The sequence below is a fragment of the Salvelinus fontinalis genome, chromosome 6 (assembly GCF_029448725.1).
Source record: "Salvelinus fontinalis isolate EN_2023a chromosome 6, ASM2944872v1, whole genome shotgun sequence".
Classification (NCBI taxonomy): Eukaryota; Metazoa; Chordata; class Actinopteri; order Salmoniformes; family Salmonidae; genus Salvelinus; species Salvelinus fontinalis.
The window spans coordinates 54,962,056-54,981,651 of record NC_074670.1 but is presented as its reverse complement, the minus strand read 5'-3'; the positions used below and the strand labels follow the sequence as shown (position 1 = coordinate 54,981,651).

Below are 19,596 nucleotides of genomic sequence, written 5' to 3'. Positions count from 1 at the left end.
AGCCCAGCGCTGTTCCTGTAAATGTAGCCGTTTGTGTGGGCAGACTGGATGTAGGCTGCTGCTAAGGACACAGGGAAGGATTGATAGTAAACACCCCGTCTGGGCTCGTTGATCTGCGGCAGGAGCAGGTAGCCACCCAACAAGTCCCTCATTAAGGCTTTTTGATACTGCGACTGAGCGGCTTTGTTGAAGTAGGAAGCGACGGCATACTAGGTGGATTTGGCTTGAGCCCGTTGGTATGCGCTGCCAGTTAGCTACCGCAATTGCTAAACTTTTCATCCGATCTTGAAAACAATTTTGAGCACACTTATTGACTGAAACTAAAATGGAAAATAGAATGTTATTGAATGTTACGGAGAAAAAAAAGAGAGAGTTTGTCGTTCAACTGACACTTGACAAATATGAGAATATGTGAAGATACATTTATATGTATAGGAACAGACAGAATCCCAGTGAATAAACTGTAGTGTGTGTGTGTGTCCTGGGGGAGGGTCTGAAGGTCTGTGAGTGTGTATTGAGTGTTAGGCAGGTGTGACTTCCATTACAAGGCAGGGAATGGGATGGGCACAGCACACACAGGCAACAGCCAGTGGAGGAGAGAAGCGGTTACAGGAGCATGTCCAGAGGCCACTGAAGTTTCCGGGGCTCGTGTTGTGGCCCTCTATTGACTCCGAGCATGGGAAGCAAGAAAAGCCCCAAGCCCGGAGGGAAAATGTCTGTGCACGTGCCAGTGCTCATGTCATGGCGTTAAACAGCTCCTCACAACAGCACCGAGGGCCTCTCTCGCCGCACTGGGCTGGAAAGACCAAGCTTAGCCCTCTGCCATTTAACCTGTTTGGGGTGCAAGCCCGACCTCGGACCAAAAATGACAACAGCTGCAGAGCGCGAAATTCAAAATCTATTTTTTAAAAATATTTAACTTTTACACATTAACAAGTCCAATACAGCATTTGAAAGATAAACATCTTGTCAATCCAGCCAACATGTCCGATTTTTTAAATGTTTTACAGAGAAAACACCACATATATTTATGTTAGCTCACCACCAAATACAAAAGTGGACAGACACGTATGAATTATGATTATGAAGTATGAATTATGATTGAAGTAGCATGCACAACCAACCGAAATAAACTAAAACCAACCTAAAGAGCCCAGAAAAAACGACCTCAGATGACAGTCATATAACATGTTACACAATAAATCTATGTTTTGTTCATAAAAAGTGCATATTTTAGCTATAAATCTGTTTTACATTGATGCTACCCAAAAATGCTAACACATAGCTAGAGTCTGAATCCAGCCGGGAGTAGCCAGAGAAAATACATACACCAACGTCGGCTACTAATTACACCTCATAAAACATTTCAGAAAAACATATGGTGGATAACTAATGAAAGACAGATATCTTGTGAATACAGTCAACATTTCCGATTTTTGAAGTGTTTTACAGCGAAAACACAATATATCGTTATATTAGCTAACATCATAAGCTAGCATAAGGCAGCATTGATTCTAGTCAAGCGCTAGCCTAGCATAGTTAGCAGCGTTAGCATTCAACAGTTCGACATATATATGAAAAAGCATCCCAAATTGGGTCTTATCTTTCTTGGTACTCCATCAGAATGTTGTAACGGGGTCCAATGTCCAGTAGAGTCTTTAGTTGGGTTCCAGAACGAAGGATTCCCCTCTTTGGTTAGCTAGCACGGTAGCATTGCTGCGCCAGAAAGCGTTTCTTCAAAAAATTCTTCCGTCGTTTCACATCTAAAGTCCAGAATAAATTGCAATAATATAATTAAAGTATATTGAAAAAACAACCTTTAGGATGATTTTGTGACATGTAGCAAATAATATCGTAGTCAGGCATCATATTCAAAGTTACCTACCTTGTTCCAGAAGCCGAGATCAAATTATCCTTCGCGCCCGGATTTTTATTTTAACTGCGCATGTCTCACAAGAAGTTCTGTTATTCAGTCCAGGGACGAGATATTCGACCCCTTTCAATTCTCACTTCCGCATTACAGTCTAAGGTACGCCTCTGACGTGTCCCTATGGTCCTAAGTCAAATGGCCTTTTATAGAGAAGGTCTTAAAGAGACACATCGCATTTTGGGAAACTCAATTCGGCTGGGAAAATGGCTGTAAAAATATTTCTGTTCGACTTAGAGAAACAATTCAAACCTTTTTAGAAACTACAGACTGTTATCTATCCAACAGTAGTAAATATATGCATATTGGAAAATAAAAAGTTTCTTAGGAGGCCGTTTGAAAATGTGCACACATTTTCCAGTTTTTTCAATATTCAGCGTGCAGCCATAACAGGTTAAGCTGGAGTTTTGGGAGCAACGAAACATGCAGCGGAACCAGTGGAAACAAGGATGTGGTCGGAGTTCAGACAGCCAATTGTGTGTCGATCAGTTGTCCAGTGTAGATCACTGTGGGCTAGGCTGCTCTATTGACATCTTATTTCACCACTTTGACTGACAGGGAAGCTCTGGAACACTACACAAGGAGAAGAGCTTTATGGGTGGTATTCAAACATGGCTGCTGAGAGTGTGTATGTGTTGCATTCATAAGGTGTGTGTTGTGAGGCCACGGCTACTCAAAAAAAATTACTTTAATCAGAAATGAATATGTGTATGGAAACCCAGATTCTGTGAAAGTGATATTAACATGTCACAGAACATGTTTCTGTAACATGTTACAGAAAGTGTATATTTAGCTTATGATTAAATGTTGAACAAGAACTTGTGATTGGACAGATACATTTTTTAAAGCTAGATTTAAAACTAATGCCTGGGCTTACTCTGTATCAAATACTCTTTACAGTTGACGTTTTTGATAGAACTGGTTCTAAGTTGCCATAAATCTGAGCTTTACACCTCTGCAAAGTGAAACACTGCTGTTTTCTTCATTTAGTTTAACTTTATGATGACTGTTGCTGCACTGCCAGGCAGCCAGGTCTCCAAACTACTTGCCCACATCTCCAGCTAATGGCTGTTGCAATGCATCAGTTTAGTCCCTCCATATATTTAAGTGATTGCTGACATAATTTATGAAGGGAATGAAAGATAAAGTCTGCATTGCAATAAAACCCTTGATCCATAATTTAGCCTGGGCTGCCACAGCGACGGCCCCCTTCATTTCATTTCTGTGCATTTGCAGTTTTTTCGCCCCTCTCTCTCTCAAGCAGGGGGCCCAGCTTTAGGGAGTTGTGTTGGCTCGGGGCCTGGAATGCCTTCACGTTTCCAAACAAACTGCCTTTTACTTAACCTGTTTTCCTTTGTGGCTTTTCGAATCGCGCAAGGTAAACACACAAAAAACACTGGTGTATTCAGCAGCGTACTGTATAAAGACCCCTCCTAAATGAGAAAGAAGAATATGTCAGTCTGCAAGTGTTATATCAGTGATTCTACAGAAGTGGTCATAAAAAAACTATTTAAGAAACAGTTAAGTCTCCAAATTTAGGACATTTATTTACCTCATGATTTTACCTTTTTGTAATTTAGCAGACACTCTTATCCAGAGCGATTTACAGGAGCAATTAGGCTCAAGTGCCATGCTCAAGGCACATAGACATATTTTTTCACCTACTTGGTTTGGGGATTTGAACATGCAACCTTTTGGTTACTGGCCCAACACTCTTAAAAATCCAATACAACACACTATTGTACCACTCTCCATATTTGTAAGCTTAGTGGTGGCTGCATCATGTTATGCTTGTAATCGTAAAGGACTGTGGAGTTTTTCAGGATAAAAAATAAACGTTATGGAGCTAAATACAGGCAAAATCCTATAGGAAAACCTGGTTCAGTCTGCTTTCCACCAGACACTGTAGTATTAATTCACCTTCAGCAGGACAATAACCTAAAACACAAGGCCGAATCTATACTGGAGTTGCTTACCAAGAAGACAATGAATGTTCCCGAGTGGCCGAGTTACTGTTTTGACTTAAAGCTGCTTGAAATTCTATGCCAAGACCTGAAAACGGTTGTCTAGCAATGATCAACAACCAATTTGACAGAGCTTGAAGAATTTTGAAAAGAGTAATGGGCAAATGTTGCACAATCCAGGTGTGGAAAGCTCTTAGAGACTTACCCAGAAATACTCACAGCTGTAATCGCTGTCATAGGTGATTCTAACATGTATTGACTCAGCGGATTGAACACTTATTGTCCAGTATAGATTGATTGAATTCTCGTTTTATATTTCATAAATGTTTTACAAATGTTAGACATTACAGAGTATTTTGTGTAGATCGTTGACAAAAAAATTATAATGAAATACATTTTAATCCCACTTTGTAACACAGCAAAATGTGGGAAAAGTCAAGGGGTTTCGAATACTTTCTGAAGGCACTGTACTTAGGAGCAGCTCTTTTGGTTTGTCGAACTAGGGGGGCAACCGGGTGTAAACAACCAAATCATTTGATGTTGAGTCATGAGATTGAGACCTGAGGCCCTTAACATGTCCCTTATGTTGGAACAAAGTAAATAAAGAAATCGAAGTCGATTCTGTGTTTTTTTGTGTTCTTGTGTGTACTTGTTGCATGGAAACTTCCCTCAATCATGTTGTTGAAGTCACATGCACCCCCCCCCCACTTCCCCTCTCTCTCTTTCAACATTCTCTCCTTAATTGAGGCCTGTGTTGCATGCCTTCATTGTTTCACATGACCACTGACAACAAGTTCAATTATTTGAACGATAGGAAACCCTCAAAGACAATTATCCCTGGCCTCTGTTTACAGTGTCTGAATCATGTTGTTCGGCTGGCCCCGAACTAAGAAATAGCTTACTTTCTAACATCTGCCTAGCACCTGCCTTAGCCAAGCCATCCCTGCCTTACACAACCTACATACCTCCTTGTACATACTCATCTTAAACTCCTCTTCCTGTTGTCAGATTCCCAACCATCCCATCCCTGCCAAATATGTCCTGTCACTCCTTATTGTATGATAGGAAGTACTAGCTACTGTAACATTTGGGTTAATTCTATTAAACCTCTCAGGAGAGATTAAATGTGTCTCTATGTGCGACTTAAGAATTGGCTTCTCTTTCTACTCAACTGTGAAGTTGATCTAGCAAAAATAGGCCAACAGTGCAGAAACAGATCTTTAGTGAGTCATCTGAGTGGTCGGCTGGCAGCCAAAATGGATACTGATGGGTAATTGCCCTGGTGGATTCTGGTACTACAACTAATCTGTCAAAACAAGCAGAAACACTCTTACAGTACTCTCTCTTACACACACACACACACACACACACATATACAAGCGAAGTGGTTAAGCAGTTATGGAGTTATTTTGGTACAAATTCTCTTTCGCTACAATTATGTAATTTTTTCTAGTTGGCCATTGCAACCAAACCCTCCTTCAAGGTTTTTATAAAAAAACATTTAACTCTATTTTCTCCATAATGGTTAAAATATTAGGATTTAGGATCTGAGATCTGTACCTTTCGCCTACCATTACCTGGTAATGTCTGGCAATGGATGAGCTCAAAAAGAACCACCATTGTTATTTTCTCCCCCTTCGACCTTCCCATTGCAATAAGGTGGTTATTCCTTCCAGGAATATATATTTTTTGCCTCCTAGACTCCTCAGTTGTAGGGTACACATTTGTTCTGTGCCCTTCTTGGAATAGGGAGAAATATAGTCCTTTGTAGCTCAGTTGGTAGAGCATTGCAGTTGTAACGGGTGGCTAGTGGGTTCGATTCCTGGGACCACCCATAAGTAAATGTATGCACGCATGACTGTAAGCCGCTTTAGATAAAAGCGTCTGCTAAATGGCATATGTTATGTCATGTAAATATGCCAAGGGAATTTGTGAGGTCACCTTAAAATAAATGTAGCACTCCCGCAGAGTAGGAGTGCTGATCTAGGATCAGGTCCCCCCTGTCCATACAATTGTATTAATGGTGATCTAAAAGGCAAACAATGATCCTAGATCACCATGCATACTCTGGGAGCCGTTATGAATATGGGCCCAGATGATTTGTGGAGAAGACCAGGACGGCATGTGGGCCTTGGTTTAGAAACGGGATGGGCATCTCCGGTCCTGGAGGGCCACAGTTTGCGCAGGCTTTTATTCCAACCCAGCACTAACTCACCTCCATTGAGATTTCCCTATATAGATCTCGTTTTCCAAACACACTGAGGCCTTGTGGGTTCCCCTGGTGTGACGGGAGGTGGCGGTGTCAGCAGACCCTGTTTTACAATTTCCCCCTGAATTATGCAACAGTGACATGCCTACGGCCCAGCAACTTTTGGGGGAAATTGGCCAGCGATGGCTGATGAACGCCAGACGCCTTTTTCTCAGCCATGTCACCACCTCCTCCAGAACTATCATTCTGTTCTAAGGCACGACTTGCCGACGGCGACTTATGCAATCCGCCCCCCTAAAATCTCCAACTGAACCAATCTGTATTTTCCAGTGATTGATAGCCCTGTGTGTTGAGATTTGCATGATATGCACCATCAGGTCACTCCACGGAATGACCTGAACACTAAGCAATGTAAAAATGTCAACTGCTGTGACTGCAAAGGATGGAAGTGCAGGATTGGAATACTGTATGTTGGTTGAGATTAAACAGAATGCATGGCCCTCACAAGTGGTGTCATTAATTTCCCTTGAAATCAAATGTGCAATCTGAATTCATTCAACATAATGATCTGTTGTGTGTGTTATCCAAATCAGATACTTTTTTCTACTGTGTTTGTGCGTGCGTGTGTATATAACATTGTAATAACTATAGGCTGTATGTATTATACTATTTATTGTGTAGTATTATACTTGACTTAATACAAACTGTTACAAATTTGTAAATTAATCTCTAAATATCCATATTTTGTTCCAATGGTCATGATGGAGTCAACCTCTTTCTCAGTGGTGTAAAGTACTTAAGTAAAAATACTTTGAAGTAGTACTTAAGTAGTTTTGGGGGGCATTTGTACTTCACAATTTATATTTTTGACAGCTTTAACTTTTCCCTCAACGTCAACAAAGCGAAGTAGCTGATCGTGGACTTCGGGAGACAGCAGAGGGAGACAGCAGAGGGAACACGCCTCCATCCACAGGTGAAAAGCTTCAAGTTCCTTAGCGTACACAACTGAAATGGTCCACCAACACAGACAGTGTGGTGAAGAAGGTGCAACAGCGCCTCTTCAAACTAAGGAGGCTGAAGAAATTTGGCTTGGCCCCTAAGACCCTCACAAACTTTTACAAATGCACCATTGAGAGCATCCTGTCGGTCTATATCACCGCCTGGTACGGCAACTGCATCATCCGCAACCAGAGGGCTCTCCAGAGGGTGGTGCAGTCAACACAACACCGGGAGCACACTGCCTGCCCTTCAGGACATCTACAGCACCCGGTGTCACAGGAAGGCATAGAAGATCATCAAGGACCTCAGCCACCTGAGCCACGGCCTGTTCACCCCGCTATCATCCACTGGTCACTTTAATAATATTTACATATTGTTTTACCCATTTCATATGTGTAGACTGTATTCAAGTCAAGTCAATCATATTCAACTATGGCTGTACATATACGATTCCTCAGATATACTACACATTCTATCCACATACTGTCCATAATGTCTATATATCCCATCACACACACATACACATATACAGTTGAAGTCGGAAGTTTACATGTACCTTAGCCAAATACATTTAAACTCAGTTTTTCACAATTCCTGACATTTAATCCAAGTAAAAATGCCCTGTCTTAGGTCAGTTAGGATCACCACTTTATTTTAAGAATGTGAAATGTCAGAATAATAGTAGAGAGAATGATTTATTTCAGCTTTTATTTATTTCATAACATTCACAGTAGGTCAGAAGTTTGTAGACCTCCTTGCTCCCACATGCTTTTTCAGTTCTGCCCACATATTTTCTATTGGATTGAAGTCAGGGCTTTGTGATGGCCACTCCAATACCTTGACTTTGTTGTCCTTAAGCCATTTTGCCACAACTTTAGAAGTATGCTTGGTGTCATTGTCCATTTGGAAGACCCATTTGCGACCAAGCTTTAACTTCCTGACTGATGTCTTGAGATTTTGCTTCAATATATAAACATAATTTTCCTTCGTCATGAAGTCATCTATTTTGTGAAGTGCACCAGTCCCTCCTGCAGCAAAGCACCCCCACAACATGTTGCTGCCACCCCCGTGCTTCACGATTGGGATGGTGTTCTTCGGCTTGCAAGGCTCCCTTGTCCTCCAAACATAACGATGGACATTATGGAGAAACAGTTCTATTTTTGTTTCATCAGACCAGAGGACATTTCTCCAAAAAGTATGATCTTTGTCCCCATGTGCAGTTGCAAACCGTAGTCTGGCTTTTTTATGGTGGTTTTGGAGCAGTGGCTTCTTCCTTGCTGAGCGGCCTTTCAGGTTATATCGATATAGGACTCGTTTTACTGTGGATATAGATACTTTTGTACCTGTTTCCTCCAGCATCTTCACAAGGTCCTTTGCTGATTTGCACTTTTCGCACCAAAGTACGTTAATCTCTAGAAGACAGAACGCGTTTCCTTCCTGAGCGGTATGACGGCTGCATGGTCCCATGGTCTTTATACTTGCGTACTATTGTTTGTACAGATGAACGTGGTACCTTCAGGCGTTTGGAAATTGCTCCCAAGGATGAACCAGACTTGTGGCGGTCTACAATTTTTATTCTGAGGCCTTGGCTGATTTCTTTTGATTTTCCCATGATGTCAAGCAAAGAGACACTGAGTTCGAAGGTAGGCCTTGAAATACATCTACAGGTACACCTCCAATTGACTCAAATTATGTCAATTAGCCTATCAGAAGCTTCTAACGCCATGACATAATTTTCTGGAATTTTCCAAGCTGTTTAAAGGCACAGTCAACTTAGTATATGTAAACTTCTGACCCACTGGAATTGTGATGCAGTGAATTATAAGTGAAATAATCTGTCTGTAAACAATTGTTGGAAAAATTGCTTGTGCCATGCACACAGTAGATGTCCTCTCCGACTTGCCAAAACTTTAACAGGAAATTTGTGGAGTGGTTGAAAAACGAGTTTTAATGACTCCAACCTAAGTGTATGTAAACTTCCGACTTCAACTGTACTTCAGACTCTGACATTGCTCATCCTAATATTTAAATTTTTCCTAATTCCATTCTTATACTTTTAGATGAGTGTGTATTTTTTGTGTATGGTTAGATATTACTGCACTGTTGGAGCTAGGAACACAAACATTTCGCTACACCCGCAATACATCTGCTAAACCTGTATGGACCAATAACATTTGATTGGATTTTACTCCACTGCATTCCTAAAGAAAATAACTACATTTACTCCCATACATTTTCCCTGACACCCAAAAGTACTAGTTACATTTCGAAGGCTCAGGCAGGACAGTAATATGGACCAATACACAGACCTGTCAATAAAATGCGTTGTCATCCCTACTGCCTCTGATCTGGCAGACTCACTAAATGCAAATACTGCGTTTGTAAATGACGTCTGAGTCTGGGCGAGTGCCTCTGTCTGTCCATAAATAAATAAATAAATAAGAACATTTTGGCATCTGGTTTGCTTAAGATAAGGAATTTGATGTATAGCATTACTTGTACTTTTTTTTTAACTTTTACTCAAGTATGACAATTGAGTACTGTTCCCACCACTGTACTTCAGTACATTTTAAACCAGACACTTTTAGACCATTTTCAAGTTGTATTTTACTCGGTGACTTTCACTTTTACTTGAGTAATTTTCGATGAAGGTATATTTACTTTTACTCAAGTAAAACAATTGAGTACTTTTTCCACCACTGCTTTTTATAGAGGTTCATTGTTGACCTACTCACCACAGCCTGCTCACATAATGTAAGATGGTCGAGATCTGGCTGTCTGACTGTCCTATCTGTATCTGTCGCAGATAGCGGCAGTATGCAGAGAGGCTGCCCTGCTGGCTCTGCAAGAGGACATGAAAGCACAGCTCTTCATGGGGAGACACTTTGAAAACGCCGTGAAGCCTCGCGTTCCAGACTCTCTCGTCCAGTCGTATATCAACTATCAACAGCAACGCGGCTTGAGTTTTTTCTGACGTCACAGTGGAAAAATGCCAACGCTGCGAGACTCTTTGCGGACCGACTGCAAATGTTTACCATAAATGCAGTTATCCACAGGAGTCGCAAGGGTTTCCCAATGGACATTACATCAGTGAATAGCGAGAAATAATAGACCAGAATAGCCCATGTGATTTAATCAATAGGCTACTTTTGAATGTGCTCAGTAGGCCTAATTGTTAGTCTGCCTAAATAACCAATCTTAAGGCACAATTCTCTACAAAAGTGTTGTTTAGAAACCTGTTCTACCTGAAAAGCAATATTAGGCTACAATGTAATAAATTAATTGTTTCTCTATATGCTTGTTAATGCTTTTTAAAATGTTATCTTCATAAGACAAATCGATGATATTAGGCATGGTAAAAAAAAAGATTACAATGCAGAAACATAGCCAACATCAATTCATTTAACCAAGGGTCTTTCTTAGGCTATTTTCAAAGCAGGAGTTATATATAACGCAGCACAGATTATTGAATGGCGTGAGAAGTTTGAAGGAAACGTTTGCATTCATCTTTAATAATGTGCACTTTCCATTTGCTTATTGGATATATCCAGGGTGAAAACAAGCACGGATGGTATATTAATCATTGCATCCATGGAAATCTGTTAATTGTTGTAGGGTAACCGTAAAATGTCTGATTTCTTTCCGCACTTCTGACCACTATGAAGAGGTTCCCATCTGTCGTTTGGGAATCCAGCAGGAATTGTTTTATCATCAAGCCTTAAGCTTCCAAACTATTTTTGTTGTTGTATATATATCCACCCAAACACCAGAGACATATAAGCCTACAGATGCATTTATCAGTCCGTTAAATGTAGAAGTTTTGCAGAATTTGCTGACCCGAGATTGTATTGAGGTCATTCATCTATTGATTTTTCCATTTGAAGAGGATAAATTGACTCTGTATTGAACTTCCTTTTCTCGTGGATCCGGATGTAGCGCATCCGCGACACCAATCAAACCAGACAGTCAAGAACAGAGGGGAGGCGGTGGGTGGGGGGAATCTTTCCCCTTGCTTGTGGGCTGCCTTTTTCTTAAGGGGGCTCCGAAGTTAAGTTTACTGAGCCACTGGGAAAATAAACAAATGAGTAGTGGAGGGATTTCCATTTCATTTTCTATATCGGCCATTTTATTATGGTATTTTAGATATAGACTTTAGGCCAACAGTATTACATTCTTAGGCTACATTATTTTCTGCCTAGAGTTTTATGCACATTTGTGTATTTCTAACTCTGCCATACGTAAATGGAATGGTGAGATACCGTGAAATGCATCAAATAAAACAACGTTATCGATTCAAACGGGATCATTTTGTTGCCACTGTTCAACAGTTTGCAACCACAAGAACGGAAATGAGTTTATCGGCTATTGTAAACCGTTCCACCTTAACTGCTGCACACATCTCTATCGCCCGGCCTTACACATCTGCCCAATGAATTAAGAGCGGATGCGATGTATCCTTTTTCAGTGGCGTGAATGGCCAATGGGAGTTGGCTTGTCGAGCAAACACTGAGCCCTACATTCTCATTCATTCAGTGCTCGACAGTCCTGCAGTGTTGATGAGAGCACGTCTTCGACTAGCGCTTGCTTTTGAGCATTCCGCACAACAAAAACCTACTTTTACTATTCTCCAAGCAGAGTTAGAAGACTGAAAGCCATTGGATATACAATTATTTGTCTCCAAATCGTGAATTATTGTGCTTTTAAGAATCCTAAAGCTTTTCCCCGCAATTGTTATTCTGCTCTAGGACTAATAAACAGTGTTGTCTGACCAGATCGTTCTCAAGTGCGCAACTTTTAGGCTATTTGGTACCTATTCCATAAAGAAACGTTGATTTACCGTTTCTGGAGCACATTGGTGTAAGGCACCATATTTTGAGAAGGAATAACGAAAGAAGATACAACATCCGTATTTGGATTTAAAGCCGTCGTTACGAATTTTAAGAGCTAATTAAAATACGCTTGGACTATTTCCTTGGATGGAGTTTTGGTATATTGGTTGATGGATTCGACGTTATGGATGGTTACAAATGGGTGCGTATCTCCCCTCAATGAAACATGTTGGAAATGTCTGGTTTATTCCTAGATTCTTTGTTACTAAAATGTAGACTGGATACAACGAACATTTCACAATTAATCTTCCTAAGTTAAGTAGGCTAATATACGCATAGGCTTCAGAACTCCGGCTCTGGAAACATTGTTGCCAGTTGCATGGACTATGCTTGTTGTTAGTATATGTCGAGATAGATGGCCTTGGGAACACGCATCATCTGGTGCTTGCATCTGTGGAGAGTTCGCTTCATATTGTACATGCTTGCTTGTGTCCTCTACTCGGAATGCCTATTTAACACAGACCATTCGGCTCTCGAAAGGAATCAAAACGTTCATAGTTTGGTTCAGAGGGGATAGCGATCACTCCGACGCGCAAACAAACACCCCACCCCCACGGTAGCCTAGTTTTCATTCATAAGCGTTTTCCCCCTTGTTTTTCTATTCATCTCTAGATCCGTTGATTTGATCCTCTGTGGTTTCTATCACATGGGACGTCTCTCGGTCAACTAAACCCTAGGGCATAGACATATTTGAAGTAGCCTACACTAGGACTGTCGGTGTATTTGTCCTTTTACAACACAATAATTAGGCCGCCCGTCTATCTACTGGCTAAACCTAGTTACTGTGCTCCGTGTAAGCTACTGTGGGGTTTCATGAAGTCAATCAATTATAGGGCTCTGCTAATAAGCAAGCTGTCTTCGCGCATATGCCTATCTGCAAATTGTATCGGTTTTAACTTGTTTGTGTGCTTGCTTCATGTTGATTAGACTGACAAAATGTGTTTATGCCTATTGAGTAGGGTCCCGTTTGCGTTACAGTTTCAAGAGATACGACTGACTTTATAGCTGACCTACCACGGTTAATTCCAGAAGCTGTTACATTTTTAACCAGTAATGGTATTGGCTTTAATTCAGTTGTCAAATGTGCTTGAAATTATATGGACATAAAGTTGACACTATTGTCGGGTTCTGTCGTGACCTTAGTTTTGTCACCACATTTCCTTCTAACCGTCTAGTAATCGTTTAGTAATCGAATAATACGCGAGGCAGCTAATTTTGACCTATTGGATCGTGGCCTCGTTCCGTCGCCTTGGCACATTTTAAATGTTAACCAGTCATACAAATGTAAACGAGGACGGGAGGTAGTCTATTTGTACTGAAGTTTGGATGTGTGCATATTGAGGAAGGTATGAAAATAGTCCACTCTCCCCCCCACGGCTTGCATAAAAAACTAGTAGGGCTATGTGAACATGTTCTTAATTAGTTAAAAATATTGACTGCACTTGCCTTTTCCTACTAGCACTGACTTTGCTGATAACTTAATTTATTTGAAGAATAGTGTACGTATTACGACTGATGTGGTTGTCTAACCTAGCTATTTTAAGATTAATTGACTAACTGGATAAATAGCGTCTGCTAATAATACAATCGGAATGTAAGCACAAAATAGCATACTGCTCTCAATAGACTATGTGCTCTTAACCCGTTTTATAACTTTGATGAAATTTGATCATCAATGAACAATGTTAGATCTATAAATTGAGACCATCCAAGGATCTATTGATGGTTCTACCTTTTCAGCTATTTAGCTTTTCCAATCAATCAAAATGATAAGGGAACAGTTTTCCAAAACTCTACCACCCTATATTTCTCATTTGCAAATGACATCCTTCTCTTTACTGATGGCCCTTTCCTGTGTCTCTCTTGCTGTCCCTTGCAGGTTTTCCGATGCATGCCAAGTCCATGGTGAATGTCGGAAGTGGTGATCACCCCAGATGGCGCTCCAAAGTCAACATGGCCCTGGCGGTTCATTAGTGGTGATTCAGCAGCCTTCCCTGGAGGACCGGCAGAGGTCGGATTACGAGCGGGAGCTCCAACATGCCGCCATCCTTTCCCTGGACCAAATCAAGGCCATCCGCTCCAGCAACGAGTACACAGAAGGGCCCTCGGTGGTCCGGAGGCCCCCTGCACCCCGCATGGTGCCCAGGCCCGACAAGCAGCAGGAGAGGACTCACGAGGTGATCCTCGTCAATGTGAACAACAACTACGAGCACCGGCCGATAGGGCAGGGCCACCACGGTGGGGTAGTGGTAGTAGCCGGGGGCCAGCAGTGTAGCGCCAGGGCCCCGGGCCTTAATCGCTCCACCAGTACAGGCAGTGCGGCTAGCTCAGGGAGCAACAGCAGTGTATCCTCTGAGCAGGGACTCCTGGCCCGCTCGCCTCCCTCTAGGCCAGGGATGGTGGCCCTCCACCAGCACCACCACAGAGCCGAGCGTGCTCAGCCTGTTCGGACTCAGCCCAAGGCGCTGCTAGCCTCCCAGCAGGGCTCGCACCCGCTGCCGCCACTGGAGGCACCGCTCAAGCCCTCAGGGAAAGGGGACATGGCCTCTGGCCACCAGTTCATCTGCGAATGCTGCGGGAAGTGCAAGTGCGGAGACTGCACAGCCCCAAGGACCCTGCCCTCGTGCCTGGTCTGCAACGGCCAGTGCCTGTGCTCGGCGGAGAGCGCCCTGGAGCATGGCACGTGCATGTGCCTGGTCAAGGGCATCTTCTACCACTGTTCCAACGACGACGAGGGGGACTCGTGCGCCGACCACCCCTGCTCGCTGTCCCGCTCCCACTGCTGCTCACGCTTCCTCTGCATGGGATTACTGTCGGTACTGTTCCCCTGTTTGCTGTGCTACCCGCCCGTCAAGGGGTGCCTAAAGGCGTGTCAGGGCTGCTACGACCAAGTCAACAGGCCCGGCTGCCGCTGCAAGAACTCCAACACTGTCTATTGCAAACTGGAGCGCTGGTCCCACCAGGCCCAGGAAAAGCCTTCCTGATCCTGTGTGTGTGTGGGTAGAGGGGCGGGCAGTCGTTCCCCTGTGTGGTTTTGACAATAATAATGATGATGACCATAATAGTCACTATTACTATTGATGTTTATCAAACATTTTAAGCACCTCCCACCCACTTCCTTTTCTCCTGATAGGAGTAAAGCATGGAATATGAAAACCACTCAATTCTTCTTTTTTTTTCTCCTTCCTTTTTGCAACAGGACCATGTTTTTACAGACCAGTGTTTGTCTTCAATGGTTGTTGTTTTTTTTGTCTCTTCAGCTACTCATTAACACTCTTTTAGAAATAATTTTCTGTTAGCTAGGCACTGTTTACCTGGTGCTGTAAGCTTCAAGTGAGAGCAGCCTCTTACCAAATCTGTGAAGGACTATCTAGCTAGGCGATATGTAGCTGTTACCACGTGTTCATAGCAAACAAGGATTGTTAGAATTCCCAGTTGCTACCCCACTCAGACCATGGCTAGCTGGGTTTCTGTGCTCGAGTTGCATTGTGGAAAGCACATCCATCTCATAGTATTCTGTTGGATATGCTTCTCCCCCTTCCCCACTCATCATTCACACACATTGTGGCATTTTTCCCCTTGTTTTTGTTTTGTAAATTGTATGCTCAAATCCATAAGAGTGATCTGGCTTTAAAAAAAAGGAAAATGTCTTTTTTTTTTTTTTTTGTAAAAATATTTATTATGTGAAGCTCTATTTTATGATATTTATTGCAAAGACAGTCTTAAATTTACTCATGTCTGAATATAACAATATCAATACTTACTGAAAAATGAAAGGGTGGCACAAAAGAATAAACTATGTTAACTTTAATGCAGAAAATATATTAATTAATTAAAAAAAATGTCTTGTGTCTTGATTATCCTCGTTACATTGACCCTTGGGAGTGTTTAACTCTGGTTTGAAAGCTTTCTGGGTAATAGGGCATTTCATAAGCAGTGATTGGGTCCAAGTTTAGTTCTTGCAACATTTCTTTGTGTAACGTGGAATAGTTTGGTCAACACCACTTTGCTGTACACTCATTTGTTCATGTGTGGAATGCTGGTAAAAATGTTTTTACTTTAAGTGAGTCAGAACCACTTTTAACCTGAATGTTGCAAGCCCGATATTTCGGGATTCTATTTCTTTACTTGATTTCTCTTTAAACTGATAATGTAAAATAAGCCTACATCTGAATGCAAAATGGCCACCAATGGTACTAACTGGAAGTTCCAACACCTGATAAACTTCATTTCAGGCAAGAGGTCACCCACAAACTAAGCAATGGCTTTAATCCCTGGTTTTAAAAGTTGCTACAGTATATCAGAATCTTCCCAACTCTCAAATGGTCTCCATATTGTGAGGCCACAGTATGTGTCTGAGAAATGAGAGCCACCTTTACAACTACGCAGGTCCACCTGTTCAAAGATAATAAACCTGCTATCAATGCCAAGCTTTTATTGCATGGTTCCTTCACTAAAGGTAAAGATGGGGCAGATACAGCCCCCCATTTGGCTGCCTGTTTTTGTCAGGGAATTTATCACTCTGGAAGTTTGCTGACCCCCAGGGGATGAGTCTTCACTTCTAAAGGTTACTGAGTCTGAAATAGCAGAGCGGCAACAGGAAACACTAAAATACCAGGGTTTAACTTTGAGGGGGCAATTAGTATTTCAGACAATCTCAGTTTGGGGGTAGTGGGAAACTTGACCTCAGGAATAAAACAAGCACAGTTGTTCAGGGAGGTAAAGGCTAATGTGGATAAAATAACTAGGCTGGGTGGTAAACATTGACTATTTTGCTCAACATTTGCTAAACATTGGTATTTTTTTAGAAAACCAAAGAAGTGGCATTTTGTGATTTATCTGGTTAAGCTCTTGTAGGGAACAACCTGTAGGATTCCCTGTCACCGTGGTTCAACAATTTGTATGAACAGAACATGGCTCCTTTTTAATGTGCATTTCCATTTTTTTGCTGGAATGTACCGTTTGTTCCTCTGAATGGTTGAGTGGGTTAGCGATTTGTCAATTTCCTGTTACCTTTCAGAGCTGCAATTTGAGACCCATTTGCTTCTGGACAATCGCAAACAATGGGAGGCCTCTTTTTTTTCAGGTTTCACTTCAGATCCCTGACACAGGACAGAGCTAAAATTTTATTTTGGAGGCGGCTAACAGGAAGCAAATGTTTACTTAATATTTTCCAGTCTGACCCAAATAAGGAAATATATATTTTCTTGCCAGTTCCAGGTCTCAGTTTTTAACAAGAGTCCCTTAATAGCCTTGTTTCCCCCCCCCAAATTAGATGAAATACCAAAATAAGTTTTAAGTGTCTGAAAACTAGTTTCCTTTTTTATATATATCAGATTACGCTCCATAAAATTATTTGTCAACGCCCCTACAAGCTTCCATATTCATCATCATTGTGTCAAGTGCAGCAGTCTAAGGCACTGCATCTCAGTAAATAAAATAAATGGTTAAAAGTCAACCTGAGTCACTATTAAGTAATTCCATGGCACAAGTGGCAGCAAAGCGAACTGGCTCCCTCGCACTTGTTGCAGAGTAAATTTAGCAGCACCACACGCCCACGGGGTGCTATTTTGGAGTGTGTAAAGCTTGGCGGCCCTACTCCCGGGGCCCTCTGACAGCATTGGGGACTTGCGAGTGCAAACATGCATGATTACCCTGTGAGTCACCATGGTGGAACCTCCAACCCACAATCTCTGCTGCCGGCCAGGGCTGTCCTTAGCTAGGGCACTGCTGCTGACGCTGAAGGTCTTCTATAAACACTGCCCGGAGGATTTGTCACCAAAGGCATAGCTCCGCTTTCAGTTTGCCTAACCTAAGCGGATTTCCATTATTTTCTTAATACCGTCTAAATGGAAATTCGCTATGAGGGACAGCAGAGATGGGTTTGAGGGACAGGATGAGGGTTTGCTATGCCTCTCACTTGAGTTGGTTTGGTTTGCTTCCGTTATGTTGAAAATGTTTTTGCTCTTTGTTGGGCGAAACTGTTTCTGAGAAATAGAGAGAACCATCTGATGGTGAATACAGAAAATGTGCTATAAAATCATCTTAACAGAGTAAAATAAAAAAGAACAACATATAACTCCTGTTACATCCAGGTTTCTATCTCGGGCTGGTTGGTAACAAGGTAAACACTAATTTACTTTAGTGACCTTTTATAATTCACATGAGTAATAAACAATATTTTATCAGGTGCTGGGACTACTTTGGTAGAGGTGTTCCATTGGAACCAAGCCTCTGCATTTGCTCCATGGTTTCACACACAGAGGGCCAGGGTGTAAACCCTTCACACATCGTCCCCAAGTGCCATGTGTCTATACGGTGTTGCTGACATCTAATACCAGACATTCTTCCCAAGCCCCTCTTCCTGTCTTTGTCAGGCATTTTATGGACAAAGGCCAGTAGGGGATGGGGAAGAGAAGGCGGGCCCTGAGTTAGAGGACCAATACCCAAACCCTGGCAATCATTCAGGGGGATCCTATTGTAATTAATGGCCAGGCGTGTTTGAGAGATGAGCTTTGCGCTTTTGCTCATAGCCAATGGACGTCGGTGATTATGTGTTCTACTAACTGAAAATTCAATTAAAGGGAAGTGGACAATGCCCACAATTGTACCAGCTTTGGGTGGGGTAGGCCGTCATTGTAAATGAAGATGACTTTCCTAGTTAAATAAAGGTTAAAGAAAAAAGAACAACAATGTGTTTATGTAAGAAATGTAACTAGAGGTGAAGATGGATTGATCAGAGGGAGCTGTCAAGAATTGCTCATCTGAGAACTTTAGAAAATATAATTACTTTTAGAAATGTTAAAACAACAGTTGGATGACAGTGTTCTGAAAAAGTACACCAACAAAAACTCCACCTTAAGGCCCTGCTACACTACAGCCATCGGTCGTCCGGCATTGCCCTCAGCCATCAGCCATATAGGAAATGCTTCCTTGGAAATCAATAAAAAGCTGCTATACTGTCCACGTTGCGTCACTTCCAATGGCAGCGTCCAAGCTCAAGAATTGCTGAGGTTCAATTCTCGATGACTGCCGCTAGCGTTCATTCATCTTGTGTGAATTGAAATACTGCGAAAGAAAGTCGATTTTGTTTGGTTTCCGGTGTAGCGGGTAGAATGTTACATTGACACGATGCTGATGGTTGAAGTGTTATTCTCTCAAACGCTGCAGGCTAAAGAAATACAGTAAAGTACTCTTCATATTAGCTATACTGCTCTTCCTTCTGGCCGGATGGGCCCACATTGATAAGATCATGTCCTATCTTAACAGCCCCCAGGGAGAGGTCTGTATGAGCGATGTTCAATATGCTCAACCCCCCCCCCCCTTCCCCCGCTCCTTCCCGTTTTCCCTGATATCTCAACCAAGGGAAAAAAATGACTCCCAAAACTTTATTTTAAAAAATTCAAGAGCTTAAATCATTCCTTGGACGCAGTGGGCCCTTTCGGAGGGTGTGTGCTTGGTGGGTGGGGGTGGGGTGGCTCACCCCTCCCAGTCTCTTTTTAAAGATTATACTACCATCTAGCCAGATGGTTCCCGTCTGCTGGCTTTTTTTCAATTCACTTCCTCTCCTCACAGACAGCCTGCACCCCTCCCCCATTTTCCCATCTT

General features: G+C 42.1%; 1 protein-coding gene across 1 annotated transcript; it reads left to right on the top strand.

Moving 5' to 3' along the window:
• Positions 1 to 11,568: 11,568 nt before the first annotated feature.
• On the top strand, positions 11,569 to 17,446 carry spry1 (sprouty homolog 1, antagonist of FGF signaling (Drosophila)). The gene is made up of 2 exons (XM_055927170.1): positions 11,569 to 12,130; positions 13,868 to 17,446. The coding sequence occupies exon 2, from the start codon at positions 13,923 to 13,925 to the stop codon at positions 14,970 to 14,972; it is 1,050 nt and encodes a 349-aa protein (XP_055783145.1). The 5' UTR covers positions 11,569 to 12,130; positions 13,868 to 13,922; the 3' UTR covers positions 14,973 to 17,446.
• The last annotated feature ends 2,150 nt before the right edge of the window (positions 17,447 to 19,596 follow it).

Bases quoted from the DNA above. Each gene is read 5' to 3' on its own strand.
- spry1 (XM_055927170.1), top strand. From the start codon at position 13,923: ATGGCGCTCCAAAGTCAACATGGCCCTGGCGGTTCATTAGTGGTGATT.